We start from the raw sequence: 15,931 nt of genomic DNA on the forward strand, positions 1-15,931 counted from the left end.
TATGTTCTGCAAATTCCTAAGATATTGTACAAATTGCAGTTCGTAACATATCATACGAAATGGATGATGGACTTCCACAAATGAATACATACCATACAAAACATATCATACTAATTGGAGTATCCCAGATTTACATTTACTATGTTACGTCTAGGTTGTTCTAAGTGACCTTGTTTTAGCAGAAGGGTAAACAGAGCATTAAAATAGCATTTTACAAAGTATTTTCTTATTTTTTTTTATGTAATTCTTTTCTGTAATGTTCAACCCAGAGAACATGTGTTAAGTTGTCACGACCGGGTCCATCATGTGACCAGATGCAAAAAGTTATAAACAGTAAGTAATACTGTAAATGGTTAACCATTACATAACTCTCAGTGCTAGAGGCGTCACTACAAACCCTGGTTCGATTCCAGGCTGTATCACAACCGGCCGTGATTGGGAGTCCCACAGGGTGGCACACAATTGGTCTAGCGCCGTCCGGGTTAGGGTTTGGCCATGGTTGGCCGTCATTGTAAATAAGAATTTGTTCTTAACTGACTTGCCTAGGTAAATAAAAGTTAAATAAAAAAAGAACAAATTCTTATTTTACAATGACGGCCTACCCCGGCCAAACTCTCCCCTAACCCGGACGATCCTGGTCCAATTGGCTCCCGAGTGGTGCAGTGTTCTAAGGCACTGCATCTCAGTGCAAGAGGTGTCACTACAGTCCCTGGTTCAAATCCAGGCTGTATTACATCTGGCTGTGATTGGGAGTCCCACAGGGCGGCGCACAATTGACCCAGTGTCGTCCAGGGTAGGTCGTCATTGTAAATAAGAAATTGTTCTTAAACGACTTGCCTAGTTAAATAAAGGTAAAAAAATTCTAATTATTTAATACAGAAACATGAATTTAAAAAAATTAAACACTTCTTTGCTGCTTTTGACGTTATTGATCATAATCTGCTGCTGGAAAAAGCGTATGTGTTATGGCTTTATTGTGGATCTAGAGTTACCTGTCTAACAGAACACAGAGGGTGTTCTTTAATGGAATCTTCTCCAACATAATCTAGGTAGAGTCAGGCATTCCCCAGAGCAGCTGTCTATGCCCCTTATTTTTTCAATCTTTACTAATGACTTGCCACTGGCGCTGAGTGAAGCCTGTGTGTCTATGTATGCTGATGACTCAACACTATACACATCAGCTACCACAGCAGGTGTAATCACTGCAAACCTTAAGAGCTGCAGTAAGTTTCAGAATGGGTGGCAAGAAATAAATTATTCCTAAATACATGAATTTCAAAAACTAAAGGCATTGTATTTGGGACCTAAAATTGAAACACTAAACCTCAACTAAGTCTTGTAATGAATTATGTGTAAATGTAACAAGTTGAGGAGACTAAACTTATTGGAGTTACCCTGGATTGTAAACTGTCATGGTCAAAACATATTGATACAACAATAACTAAGATGGGGAGAGGTCTGTCCATAATAAAGCACTGCTCTGCCTTCTTAACAACACTATCAACAAGGTAGGTCCTACAGGCCCTAGTTTTGTCGCACCTGGACTACTGTCCAGTCGTGTGGTCAGGTGCCACAAAGAGGGACTTAGGAAAAACAAAATTGGCCAAGAACTGGGCAGCACGGCTCACCCTTAAATGTACACAGAGAGCTAACATTATTGTGCATGTCAATCTCTCATTGCTCAAAGTAGAGGAGATTGACTTCATCCCTACTTGTATTTGTGAGAAGTATTGACATGTTGAATGCACTGAGCTGTCAGTTAAACTACTAGCACACAACTCAGACACCACCCCACAAGACATGCCACCAGGTCTCTTCACAGTCCCCAAGTCCAGAACAGACTATGGGAGGTGCACAGTACTACATAGAGCCATGACATGGCTACTATTCCACATCAAGTAACTCAAGCAAGCAGTAAAATCATATTTAAAAAGAGATTAAAACATAATAACATATTCAGTATAGACACACATGGATTTTGTGTTGTAGATATGTGGTAGAGTAGTGGTCTGAGGGCAAACACTTGTGTTGTGAACTCTGTTTTGTAATGTTATTTTTATTGTATAGAACTGCCTTTTCTTTGCTGAACCCCAGAAAGAGTAACTGCTGCCTTGACAGCAGCTAATAGGGATCCATAACAAACACAAATGTTTGAAATTTCAAGGAATATGTCATTTGATCAGATGCCATCTAGTGGCATTTTGCGTACTTCAGATTTTCACAAATCTCTGGTCTTTGTGTGGCCTTATCACATGTAAAATATACTTTAAAATAGAATGACAAAGCCGCAAAACATTACCCTAAATATAAACCATCAACTTAGTGAAAACCGTTACCTTTATTTAAAAAAGATGTCATCAATTATTTTGTTGTAAATGTTGGTGGCAGTTGTGTAAAGAAAAATGGATGAGTTGGAGAATTATTGGAAATGTCATTGTTGATAAAACACTTCATTACAACTTCCATACAACTCTCCTTCCGTGGCCTCCAACTGCTCTTAAATACAAGTAAAACTAAATGCATGCTCTTCAACCGATCGCTGCCTGCACCTGCTGGCCCGTCCAGCATCACTACTCTGGACGGCTCTGACTTAGAATATGTGGACAACTACAAATACCTAGGTGTCTGGTTAGACTGTAAACTCTCCTTCCAGATTCACATCAAACATCTCCAATCCAAAGTTAAATCTAGAATTGGCTTCCTATTTCGCAACAAAGCATCCTTCACTTATGCTGCCAAACATACCCTCGTAAAACTGACCATCCTACCGATCCTCGATTTCGGCGATGTCATTTACAAAATAGCCTCCAATACCCTACTCAATAAATTGGATGCAGTCTATCACAGTGCCATAAGTTTTGTCACCAAAGCCCCATATACTCTCCACCACTGCGACCTGTACGCTCTCGTTGGCTGGTCCTCGCTTCATACTCGTCGCCAAACCCACTGACTCCAGGTCATCTACAAGACCCTGCTAAGTCCCCCCTTATCTCAGCTTGCTGGTCACCATAGCAGCACGCGCTCCAGTAGGTATATCTCTCTGGTCACTCCAAGCCAATTCCTCCTTTGGCCGCCTCTCCAGTTCTCTGCTGCCAATGACTGGAACTAACCTCAAAAATCTTTGAAACTGGAAACACTCATCTCCCTCACTAGCTTTAAGCACCAGCTGTCAGAGCAGCTCACAGATTACTGCACCTGTACATGGCCCATCTATAATTTAGCCCAAACTACCCCTTCCCCTACTGTATTTATTTTGCTCTTTTGCACGCCATTATTTCTACTTTGCACATTCTTTCACTGCAAATCTACCATTCCAGTGTTTTACGTGCTATATTGCATTTACTTTGTCACCATGGCCTTTTTACCTCCCTTCTCACATTGTATATAGACTTACTTTTCTACTGTATTATGGACTGTTTGTTTTACTCCATGTGTAACTGTTGTCGAACTGCTTTGCTTCATCTTGGCCAGGTCACAATTGTGAATGAGAACTTTTTCTCAACTTGCCTACCTGGTTAAAGGTGAAATAAATCAAATTTGTCCATTTTCCCCTTCAACCATTTGGTATATCCACTAGAAACCCATGCACTATATGGACACATGAAAAATACATATTTTCAGTTTAAAGTATAATTTACCAAAGTTAGATTGCCTGTTAATTACCAAAATGAAAGTGTTCATTAAGTTACCAGTAGCTTTGCAACCATATGACAGCTCCAATAAGACCCTTAAGGTGAACGAGAAGCTTGTAGAATCATTACTATTTTAGCATTCTAGTAGTTTGCTGTATGGGAACTATTTGGCATTAAACTGAGAAACAAAATGATTAAAGATTAATTTCTCAGTAAGAGCCAAACTTCCATCACTAGAGAAATGCGCCATATGAATTTACTGAGCAGGAGGCAAGGGTTTGATTGACCTCTAGGCCATCTAATGTATCCTTTTAATATGCAGAGTAAGAGTCCACATAAGCTGTAGTTACCCATTTCACTTTTATGGGTAAAGAGTTGACAGTTGGGCCCTTATTGACATGGTGTATATAACATCTTGTAATAGTGCCCTCTGTGGTCAGAGGTAATGTCCTTTAAAAAACCTCATGTTAAACTTTCCCTATTGTTATGACCCTCAGTCACTAGTAGGGCTACAAATGTCAGAATTTATCACTGGGTATTGAGATGCTCAGTAAGACGGAGCAAAGAACCTGAATAGACTGATACAACATTCATTACTACAGGTCAACACTTAGAAAACAAACTATAGTGAGATTATTTTAATTGTTTTACAAGATGCCTCCAACATACAGTAGGGTTGTCAGCAAAATATCTCAATGTTACAGCTGTGTTGCACTGCACCAGTTTAACACTCTCCCCTCCCTATAAATGCAAAGCCAGCAGGATCTATCAGAGAAGGCAGGAGTCCTGGACTGAGGCTGGAGGCCATAGCCTGGAGATGGAAGTGGTTTAGCTCTGGCCTCCCAGGGTGTGCTTGTCAAACAGGTACTCTGCCATCTTGTTGTTGACAGCATCCATCTTGGTGAGGTTGGTGATGTGGTCTCCCAGCTTCTTAATGGCCTCCACCTGCTCATTCAGGTAATGGGTCTCCAGGAAGTCACACAGCTAAAGAGGGAAAACACAGGTCAGACAAGAGAATGACTACAGACTATTGTAGATACAGTAACACAAGAGCCTGGTGGTAATGGCATAAGTGCAGATAATGAGGTGTTTGCAGCTGTCTAACTCCTGCATGAGCTGCATTGTCTGTATAGTGTGCATCCGTGCGTCTGTGGACTAGTGTGTATATAGAGGCTGGTCACACAATCCAGTGTAATTAGTTAGCAGAGTTACAACAACCTGATCATCTCCTGGGACAGTACCTGTATTCTGTGATTTGCGGTTCCACCATAACTTACATGGGGGTCAACCTTGTCCGAGGCAATCTTGTGCAGGTCCAGCAGGGCCTGGTTCACATTCTTCTCCAGCTGCAGAGCACACTGCATGGCCTCCAGCCCATTGCCCCACTCATCACGTTCTGGCTTCTACACAGGACAGAGTGAACACAGGAGGGTTAGGGACTACTAGCAGATGTTTCTAGACATAATTAAAAGTCAACAGTAAATTCAGTACATCTCAAGATGGAGTCATTTTAACAGTCAATATGTACAACCACATAAGCTAGAGTTTATGAAGCACATCATGGGTCCGGTGTGGCTCAGTCGATAGATCATGGCGCTTGCAACGCCGAAGGTTTACAGAACCCCAGCTCAGAACACACAACTCGTCCATCCTTCTCAAGGATGGGCTATTGCAGCAGACAACCACACGCCTATCAGCTAAAAACAAGTGGCTCCAGTGGGCAATTGAGTGGAAATCATTGCCTGGAACAGCGAGTTCAGTTTACTGCGCAGTCCCCAGACCTCAAACCAATAGAGAATCTTTGGGATGAGATGGAACAGGCTGGTCACAGCATGACTATATCACTGTACAATCTGCAGCAACTGCCTGATGCCATCGTGTCAGCATGGACCAACATCCCTGTGGAACATTTCAGACACCTTGTAGAATGCCCCAAATAATTCAGTCTGTTCTGGAGGCAAACAGGGGTCTGAGTAGATGTGTTTAACCACTTATTTCGCACTCACTAGACTTCACCACGACACACACTACATGAGCCCACAGACAAGCATATTGACACCAGTCACATATCCTGATTGCCTAATCACTTCTACCCCTTACCTAAATGTATGTACTATATTCTCAACTACCTTGAGAATATAGTACCTACATGTCTCAATACTTCTTGTATTAGCCTTTTTATTCTTTGTGTTACCATATCCTTTTTTATTTAGTAAGTATGTCTTGACTCTGCATTGTTGGGAATGGTCTCGTAAGTACGCATGTCACTGTAAAGTCGACACCTGTTCTGTTCAGTGCACATGACCAATAAAATTTGTTTTGAAACAGTCCAGTGAGCATATATTATATTAACATTGGGAGAGTTTGGATGGAGTTACAACCCTCGTGCTCTTTCAGTGGTTATGAAGGAATGGAGGCAGTGTGTTCAGGCCTAAGTAGTCAGGACATTATCTCCTCTGGCCACCTTGCTCTAATACCAGGGCATCCACATAGGACGTGCCTTGCACTGATCTCAGTATTAACATGAATGACAACTCATCCAAAACAACTTGAAGTTACAATATTAGGAAAAGGAGGCTCTAGATTGAATATAAAGGCTTCTTTAGACTTCTTGCCATAAATTCTAGATAAACCACTTGGTTCCAGGTAGAACCTTTTCAACCAGAGAACCTTCTATGAAGAAGGTTTACATTTGTATACAGCGCAACAAAAACGATGCAAATGTGTTTTTCGACGCTCAAACGCTCACCTTGATGTCCTGAAGGACAATGCGTCCACCTCTCTTGTTCTGGAAAGAGAGTTGCTTGTAGGCGTGCTCCCGCTCTTCGTCGCTGTTCTCCTTGAAGAAATGCGCGAAGCCAGGCAGAGCCACATCGTCACGGGAGAAATAGAAAGCCTGCGTGGACAGACAAAGTTGTTTAGAAACACATGTCAAACGTGTCTCGTTCTATTATTGAGGAATCTAAGCATGATTGACACAGCAATATGATGCGGAAAATCATTAGCCTACTTGGTAACCTACCAATTAACCTGTCAAGGCGATACGCTCTGTCCAATGATATATTTATCAACTTTATTTGAATGATAGGTCTACCTCAAGGCTGTTAATTGCCTAGGCGTACAGAAAATATTTAAACCCAGGCATAATAATACACAGGTAGATGAACAAAACGGTAATCTTGGTATACACCTTACCATTGAAGTGTAGGTATAAGAGGCAAACATCTCCATGTTGATCATCCGGTTGATTGCAACTTCGCAATCGTGGTGATAATTCTGGCGGACCTGAGACTCCATTTTCATTCAAAATTAACGGTACAAAAATAGAGATTCTTATATTATTTTACTAAGACAGTTCAAGGAAGTGTTACTTTAACAATCCGGAATGTTATATAGCGCGGGAGGCGGGCAGAAGAGTTCCGTTCAATCACTGTTGAAGCAAGAAGTTCTTCATGAGTCTTCCCAGAGTTGTGAACTGGAAGGGGCCTTGTTCGCTCTATTTATTGTTCCGAGCGGACCGCGTCAGTGAAATCGACCCTCTTCTTCGATGAGATTTGACGGCATGTTGGCATCCAATAAATGTTGCATTATCGCTACCTACTAGACTGGAGTATAACTCCCTTATACTTTGCTTTAAAAAAAAAAAAATCAACAACCACAACAACAAAAAATACAACAAATACCCTACCATCTAAAACTACACTTACAATGTTTTTTTTTTTACCATACTCCACTATTTACATCTCTTTAGTCCTACTTCAGGCCAACAGCATGAAAGGATGGGACAGGACCACTTAACACACCTTGCAACTCAAAATAAGTCAAATCAAATTTTATTAGTCACATGCGTCAAATACAACAGGTAGACCTTACAGTGAAATGCTTATTTACGATTCCCTAACCGACTGTGCAGTTAAAAAATACAGATAAGAATAAGATATAAAACGCCTCTGATGTCAAGTGTAACAGTTTAATTTTAGACCGTCCCCTCGCCCAGACCCTGGCGCAAACCAGGGACCTTCTGCATACATCATCAACAGTCACCCACGAAGCATCGTTACCCATCGCTCCACAAAGGCCGTGGCCCTTGCAGAACAAGGGGAACCACTACTTCAAGGTCTCAAAGCGAGTGACGTCACTGTTTGAAAGGCTGTTAGTGCGCACCACTGCTAACTAGCTAGCCATTTCACATCGGTTACACTCGCACACCCAAATACCTCTCTGCAGCTGCCACCACAACCTCTATTTCCTGCCACTTTACGTTCCATCCCTGCAGTACCGTTGATAACCATTACTATAAATGCCAAAAATCCAATCTTACTGAAACATATATCACTTGTTGGGTTATCCCTCTGTGCTGGTACAGATCTACTCCACACCCCTCTTCTTTGGATCTCTCCCCCTTGACCCATCTTCCTCTACTTCTTAACTGCCTCAGCATATGCCAACTTCTGCATTACTCTAACCCTGGAAACCTCAACCTGCTTCTCTCGCACGGGACATTTCTGATCCCCAGCTCCATGGGCACCCCCTAAAATAAATCAAATCAAATCCAATTGATTTATATAGCACTTCTTACATCAGCTGATATTTTAAAGTGCTGTACAGAAACCCAGCCTAAAACCCCAAACAGCAAGCAATGCAGCGGTAGAAGCACGGTGGCTAGGAAAAACTCCCTAGAAAGGCCAAAACCTAGGAAGAAACCTAGAGAGGAACCCGGCTATAAGGGGTGGCCAGTCCGCTTCTGGCTGTGCCGGGTGGAGATTATAACAGAACATGGCCAAGATGTTCAAATGTTCATAAATGACCAGCATGGTCAAATAATAGTAATCACAGTGAACAGGTCAGGGGTCCATAGCCGCAGGCAGAACAGTTGAAACTGGCGCAGCAGCACGGCCAGGTGGACTGGGGACAGTAAGGAGTCATCAGGCCAGGTAGTCCTGAGGCATGGTCCTAGGGCTCATGTCCTCCGAGAGAGAAAGAAAGAAAGAGAGAATTAGAGAGAGCATTCTTAAATTCACACAGGACACCGGATAAGACAGGAGAAATACTCCAGATATAACAGACTGACCCTAGCCCCCCGACACATAAACTACTGCAGCGGGTAGTGATCGGTTGAAGAGCATGCATTTAGTTTTACTTGCATTTAGGATCAGTTGGAGGCCACAGAAGGAGAGTTGTATGGCCTTGAAGCTCGTCTGGAGGTTAGTTAACTTCTTCGGGGTAGGGGGCAGTATTCAGAAGTTTGGATGAATGAGGTTCCCAAAGTAAACTACCGGTTACTCAGGCCAAGAAGCTAGGATATGCATAGAATTTGTAGTATTGGATAGAAAACACTCTAAAGTTTATAAAACTGTTAAAATAATGTCTGTGAGTATAACAGAACTGATTTGGATGGCAAAAACCCGAGGAGAATCCATCCAGAATTTTTTTGTTGTTGTTGAGCTCACCACTGATTATAATGGCTCTCTATGTGAATATAAAAGGAATACCTCCCAGACTGCAGTTCCTAGGGCTTCCACTAGATGTCAACAGTCTTTAGAAAGAGTTTCAGGCTTGTTTTTTTAAAAATTTCCAAGAATTTTTAGTTTTTGTAAGTGGCTCCCATTTTGGCTGTAGTGTTTTCACGGGTGCGTGGATGAGAGCATGCACTTCGTTATTTATCTCCGGTAATGAACATACTATTCTCTGTTTTAAATTTTTCGTTTATTAACATATTTGGGTACCTGAGGATTGATTAGAAACGTTGTTTGACTTGTTTGGACGAGGTTTATTGGTAACTTACAGGATTCATTTGTATGCATTTTGAACGAGGGAAACCTGTGGATTACTGAGTCAAGCGCGCCAACTAAACTGACTTTTTGGGATATAAAGAAGGACATTATCAAACAAAAGAACCAGATGAAGATCTTCAAAGGTAAGTGATTTATTTTATCGCTGTTTCTGACATTCGTGACACCTCTGCTTGGTTGGAAAATGTATGTAATGCTTTTGTGTGCGGGGCGCTGTCCTCAGATAATCGCATGTTGTGCTTTCGCCGTAAAGCCTTTTTGAAATCTGACAAAGCGGCTGGATTAACAAGAAGTTAAGCTTTTAAAAGACGTATGACACTTGTATTTTCATGAAAGTTTCATATTACGATTTTTGTAATTTAAATTCGCTCTCTGCAATTTCACCGGATGTTGGCCAGGTGGGACGGTAGCGTCCCACGTACCCCAAAGAGGTTTAACACAGTGTCCAAAGAAGGTCCAGAAGAAAAATGTACCTGCTGGTCTAGTGGTAATGCTACTGACTCTGGACCACACATGTCCCTTTGCGGCATGGATTCAAACCTACGCCTTCATATCTGTATTCCTCTACCTTTCTGTCACCCCCTTCTCATTCATAACTTGATATCTCAATAAAGAAAGAGAAAATACCAATATATATATATATATATAAAGAAATTAGTAATTTCAAGACCATGTACTACCCAGACATGGTGAAGGCAACATAAATAGAATAACGGGTTTTGACATTGGTGGTGACTTTCTGAACTGTTATAGTTAGACCAACAGTATAAAGTAATACAGAAAAATATTGGTATTTGAGTTCTGATTTACTACATTGACAACATTTTCAGAAAAGTTGTTGTATTTTCCCTTAAATTCAATCAATCAATCAATCAAGTTTATTTTATATTGCCCTTCATACATCAGCTAATATCTCGAAGTGCTGTACAGAATCCCAGCCTAAAACCCCAAACAGCAAGCAATGCAGGTGTAGAAGCACGGTGGCTAGGAAAAACTCCCTAGAAAGGCCAAAACCTAGGAAGAAACCTAGAGAGGAACCAGGCTATGAGGGGTGGCCAGTCCTCTTCTGGCTGTGCGGGTGGAGATTATAACAGAACATGGCCAAGATGTTCAAAATGTTCATAAATGACAAGCACGGTCAAATAGTAATCAGGAATAAATGTCAGTTGGCTTTTCATAGCCGATAATTAAGAGTTGAAAACAGCAGGTCTGGGACAGGTAGGGGTTCCATAACCGCAGGCAGAACAGTTGAAACTGGGACAGCAGCAAGGCCAGGTGGACTGGGGACAGCAAGGAGTCATCATGCCCGGTAGTCCTGACGTATGGTCCTAGGGCTCAGTTCCTCCGAGAGAGAGAAAGAAAGAGAGGAGAGAAATAGAGAGAGCCAAGATGTTCAAAATGTTCATAAATGACAAGAATGGTCAAATAATAATCAGGAATAAATGTCAGTTGGCTTTTCATAGCCGATCATTCAGAGTTGAAAACAGCAGGTCTGGGACAGGTAGGGGTTCCATAACTGCAGGCAGAACAGTTGAAACTGGAACAGCAGCAAGGCCAGGTGGACTGGGGACAGCAAGGAGTCATCATGCCCAGTAGTCCTGACGTATGGTCCTAGGGCTCAGGTCCTCCTCCGAGAGAGAGAAAGAAAGAGAGAAGGAGAGAATTAGAGAGAGCATACTTAAATTCACACAGGACACTGGATAAGACAGGAGAAGTACTCCAGATATAACCAACTGGCCCTAGCCCCCCGACACAAACTACTGCAGCATAAATACTGGAGGCTGAGACAGGAGGGGTCAGGAGACACTGTGGCCCCATCCGATGATACCCCCGGACAGGGCCAAACAGGAAGGATATAACCCCACCCACTTTGCCAAAGCACAGCCACCAGAAAAAACCATTCACAGCTATTTGTTTAAAAATGTCTCAGTAAGTTACACAGTATATGTAAGTTACATAGTATAGTATATGTTCCTGCTGTTCTATCCCTCTTCCTTTTTCCTTTTCTTCAAATCTGGTATCAGCCGGTCTTCGCCCATTCATCACCCCTCATGTTTGTTTCTGCAGTCACAAAACTGCACCTCCTTCCACCACTGGCACTGTGATAACAGAACAGAACTACATTGAGACCAAAGATGGTGGATAAATTAAGATAGTTCACTCAGACCGTTTACCACTATCTGCTTAAGGAGGTGGCTCCTTAAGCAGACAACAATGTGATAGTGGTCTGCTTAGTTAATTGACTTCCATTGTGGGGGGGGTGAAGGAGTGGGCTGTCTCGCTTCCTCTTCCGTCTCTGCTTGAGACTTCAGAATGCCGAGTCACAATGACAAGGCAGAAACACAGCCAGGGCAGAGCCTGAGTCAGTACATACTGTAGTAGAACCAACAGGAGGTTATGACAGGAATAAGCAGGGGTGCAAATTTCCCTGGGGACAGGGGGACATGCATTTTTGTCCCCCCCCCCCAGTTTTATCATTGGAATGTGATACAAAACAAGGCAATTGTGTGCTTTAGGACCATGCGGATGCCTCCGAGCAGTCGGGAAGGCTGTTTGCAGTGTTTATTCAAACCCCCCAAAATATAAATATATATGTCAGACTAAAAACACTGTGTCACCCTTCAGAACTTCAATAGAAAGAGTTATGTAATGGTTAACCATTTACAGTATTACTTACTGTTTATTACTTTGTGCGGCTGGTCACATGATGGACCAGTTCATGACTTTTACAACTTAACACAGGTTCTCGGGGTTGAACATTACAGAAGAGATTTGCATTAAAAAATTAAGACAATTCTTTGTCAATTTCAATTGTAATTCTATGTTTTCCCTTCTGCTAAAATAAGGTCACTTAGAACAACCTGGACTCAGGGGTAGACATAACATAGTAAAAGTAAATTTGAGATACTCCAATTAGTATGATATGTTTTGTATTGTATGTATTAATTTGTGCATGTCCATCATCCATTTCATATTATATTTTACGAATTGTAATTCGTACAATATGTTACGAATTGCTAAACATATGATATATTACGAATTCCAATTTGTTGTGGCTAACGTTAGCTCGGTGGCTAGGTGCTATCATTACCTAGGTGGCTAAAGTTAGCTAGGCTAGGGGTTAAGGGTTAAGGTTAGGTCTAAGGTTAAGGTTAGGAGTTAGGTTAAAGGGTTACGGTTAGGGTTAGGGGAAGGGTTAGCTAACATGCTAAGTAGTTTCAAAGTAGATAAAAATGTGTAAATCATTGCGAAGTTGATAATTAGAAAAAAAAAGCTAAAGTTGCCTGTGATGAGTTACAAGCAACCATTGGGATGCTAGACGTTCGCCTTATATGCTCACCCACACTTATCCTTTAAGCACGACACATCATTTAGTCAAAAAGTGATGTCCCTTTTCGCAAAAAAAAAGGAATGCCAAGTATGTCACAGCCCTTTTTGTAGCACCGGTTTAAGCATAAGTCTACTGTCACTTCCAACAGTCTGAAGAGGCTTCCACTCATTGTCTCCAAAACTTTGTTTGCACTCATAATGAAAACATTACGCTATGAAGGGAGGTTCAGCCTAGAAGAGTTGATCAAAGTAACAGAGATTAGGGCACATACTTCAAGGATTATCTATGTTGAAGACCCTTACCCCCATTTGAAGCAGCTTCATAATTTCTCAACAAACAATGAACCTAGATAGTAGCTATGACAAACTGATAGATAGTCTGTTTTGGATTACACTTTAGGAAAAAGGGGGTCCTGTTCTCAAACAATTGGAGTAGAGGCACTACCTTACATACTTGGCCAGGAAAGACCAGGGGCTGTATAAATCAGTGAAGGCTGGGGGGAGGAGCTTCCCCGTAAATGTAATGTTATTCAATGTGATCTAAAAGGCAAAACTGATCCTAAATCGTCACTCTTACTCTGAGAGGCTTGATGCATACTGCCCCAGAAGACCTAAGTAGTGTTCGAATACCCATACTAACATACTATATACTACATACTTAATGAGTACATACTGCATAACATATACTATTAGTTCATAGTGCTCCCGAGTGGCGCAGTGGTCTAAGGCACTGCATCTCAAGCGGCGTCACTATAGTACCTGGTTCAAATCCAGCATGTATCACACCCGGCTGTGATTGGGCCTAGCGTAATCTGGAATAGGCTGTCAATTAAAAAAAAAAAATGTTATTAACTGACTTGCCTACTTAAACAAAGGTTACATTTTAGTTTACTGTAAAAGAACGGTATAATTTTAGTTTACTAGCGCATCGCCTGTCTTCCAGAAGCTTATGCTGTTGATATGCAACCTCTTGCTAGCTTGTTAATCTGGAGTGCCAGAGTACGCTCTGGACGTTCGTAAATTCAGAGCGTTGTCAGATTGTCCTTTCGTAAATTTTTACTTCGCCCAGATGTATGTAGCTACTGATTTTGTGTAGTTATTTCTAGGCTAATGTAATCAACTTTGATATACCGTTTGTCAACTACAATATGTCACTTGAAACCGAAAGGTGTATCATCAAACACCATTTCTACAAAAGCCAGCCTTTCTTTCTCTGTCCACTACTGTATTCCCATACCTCATATTGAACATTGAGTTTATATGAAAAAGTGTGATAGCCCTACAGTTTTTCTTTTGACTGCATTCTGGAAAAGGTAAATAATTAAGCTACATGTGCTATTGAAACATGTGCTCTTAGAGAATGAAACAGAAGTTTACAGAACTGCGTCTCAAAGTTAATTTCCTTTTATATCTTAAATCAAATGTAGACATAGATTATTTCTCAATTAGCCTAATATTAGAATGAATATTCCAATTATTCTTATTTTCTTCTAAGGATATAACACACACACATTTTTCAACAATAACCACTGTAGTTAGACCTGCACTGTGGCATTTTGCCTGATACTACTGCTTTAGGTGTTACCAATAAAATGTTACTTTGTAACAAACAAAGTAAAAAAATAAATAAGAACAGACCGAGATGAATAAGTCAAGGCGAGAGCTTTTACTTCGCCCAAAATCTGTCCGTGTGAGATAAGCCAGTTTTATTTTCTAATTACTTGTGGATTTTGATTGAATAGAAGTTTCGTAATGTTTAAGCTTTTACAAATGTACTGATATATGTGGATGCACGTGGCATTTCGGCAACTTTGAGAAAAACAACGTTTAGTTGTGCATGTTGTTCACACCGTACCTGCCTTCTCATTGGCTAGAATGGTCCCCATCTGTTCCTGTCTTCAATCACTGAGGACATGTATTTCCATTGTGGTCACTCGGCTCTCTTGTCAATATAATAAATAATCTTTGCTTCAAATCATGTGTATGAGTGGGATCGTCATTTTTTTATTATTTATATTTATTTATTATTATGAACACAACAATACAAAAAAATATACAAAGACGAGTAGATAAACCTAACAGACAGGGAGGAGTATTACATATCAAGATTCCTTTTCAATTTGTTAAACACTTTATATTTAATGTTTTTACTTCACCTTTATTTAACCAGGTAGGCCAGTTGAGAACAAGTTCTCATTTACAACTGCGACCTAGTCAAGATAAAGCAAAACAGTGCAACACAAACAATAACACAGAGTTACACATGGAATAAACAAACATACAGTCAATAACACAATAGAAAAAAATCTATACATCGTGTGTGCAAATGAGGTATGATTAGGGAGGTAGGGAAATACATTGGCCGTAGTGGCGAAGTGATTACAATTTAGCAATTAAACACTGGAGTAATAGATTTGCAGAAGATGAATGTGCAAGTAGAGATACTGGGGTGCAAAGGAGCAAAAAAATAAGTAACAATATGGGGATGAGGTAGTTGGATGGGCTACTTACAAATGGGCTATGTACAGGTGCAATGACCTGTGACCTGCTCTGACAGCTGATGATTAAAGTTAGTGAGGGAGATATGAGTCTCTCTATGGTGCATATTGCTTCTTTGTTTTTAAATTTACTGATCTTTTCAAAATAATATTTAAATTCTATCTTAAATAATGTGAAGAAGGCTTTGTTCTCTGCCCACTTCATTTTATGCATAAAGAATCTTCCATGAAAGATAAACAAATGAACAATGAAAGTTAAATCAGGGTCCATATAATTTGGATCAAAATAAAACGTAATCTCATAGTCTCTCAGAGTAACATTAATAGTCGTTTATTTTAAGATAAAATCTTCTAACTCACTCCAACATCTTCTGACATAAGAACATAAGTATACAATCTGGAAAAATAAAGACATAAAACACAAAAACAAGTCTTTATTTTTCCAAGACTGGTTTGACAACAACATTATTTGGATTAAACAATTATTGAATAATGATGGCCAACTATATGATTATCAAGAATTCATGAGAACACACAATGTTACATTCACTCCTGAGGAGTGGGATCGTCATCAACTGATCCGCCTAGTTCCTGTTGAAATTCTAAAGGTGATTGGCTACGCTCTATAAGGGTGGATTTCACTGACGCGTTCCGTTCGGGAACAATAAATAGAGCGATC

The 15,931-nt window shown here is 40.7% G+C and overlaps 1 protein-coding gene across 1 annotated transcript; it reads right to left on the reverse strand.

Annotated features, from left to right (window-relative positions):
• Positions 1–4,372: 4,372 nt before the first annotated feature.
• LOC129823661 (ferritin, middle subunit-like) lies at positions 4,373–7,130 on the reverse strand. Its single transcript, XM_055882554.1, has 4 exons — positions 6,828–7,130; positions 6,382–6,528; positions 4,910–5,035; positions 4,373–4,616 (listed from the first exon to the last, which is right to left on the reverse strand). The coding sequence occupies exons 1-4, from the start codon at positions 6,933–6,935 to the stop codon at positions 4,461–4,463; spliced, it is 537 nt and encodes a 178-aa protein (XP_055738529.1). The 5' UTR covers positions 6,936–7,130; the 3' UTR covers positions 4,373–4,460.
• Positions 7,131–15,931: the final 8,801 nt, after the last annotated feature.

This window comes from Salvelinus fontinalis, chromosome 2 (genome assembly GCF_029448725.1).
Source record: "Salvelinus fontinalis isolate EN_2023a chromosome 2, ASM2944872v1, whole genome shotgun sequence".
Classification (NCBI taxonomy): Eukaryota; Metazoa; Chordata; class Actinopteri; order Salmoniformes; family Salmonidae; genus Salvelinus; species Salvelinus fontinalis.

Bases quoted from the DNA above. Each gene is read 5' to 3' on its own strand.
- LOC129823661 (XM_055882554.1), bottom strand. From the start codon at position 6,935: ATGAAAATGGAGTCTCAGGTCCGCCAGAATTATCACCACGATTGCGAA. The intron at 6,529-6,827 runs GTAAGGTGTATA...CTGTCCACGCAG, and splicing joins CTTATACCTACACTTCAATG to GCTTTCTATTTCTCCCGTGA. The intron at 5,036-6,381 runs GTGAGCGTTTGA...TGTCCTGTGTAG, and splicing joins TTGTCCTTCAGGACATCAAG to AAGCCAGAACGTGATGAGTG.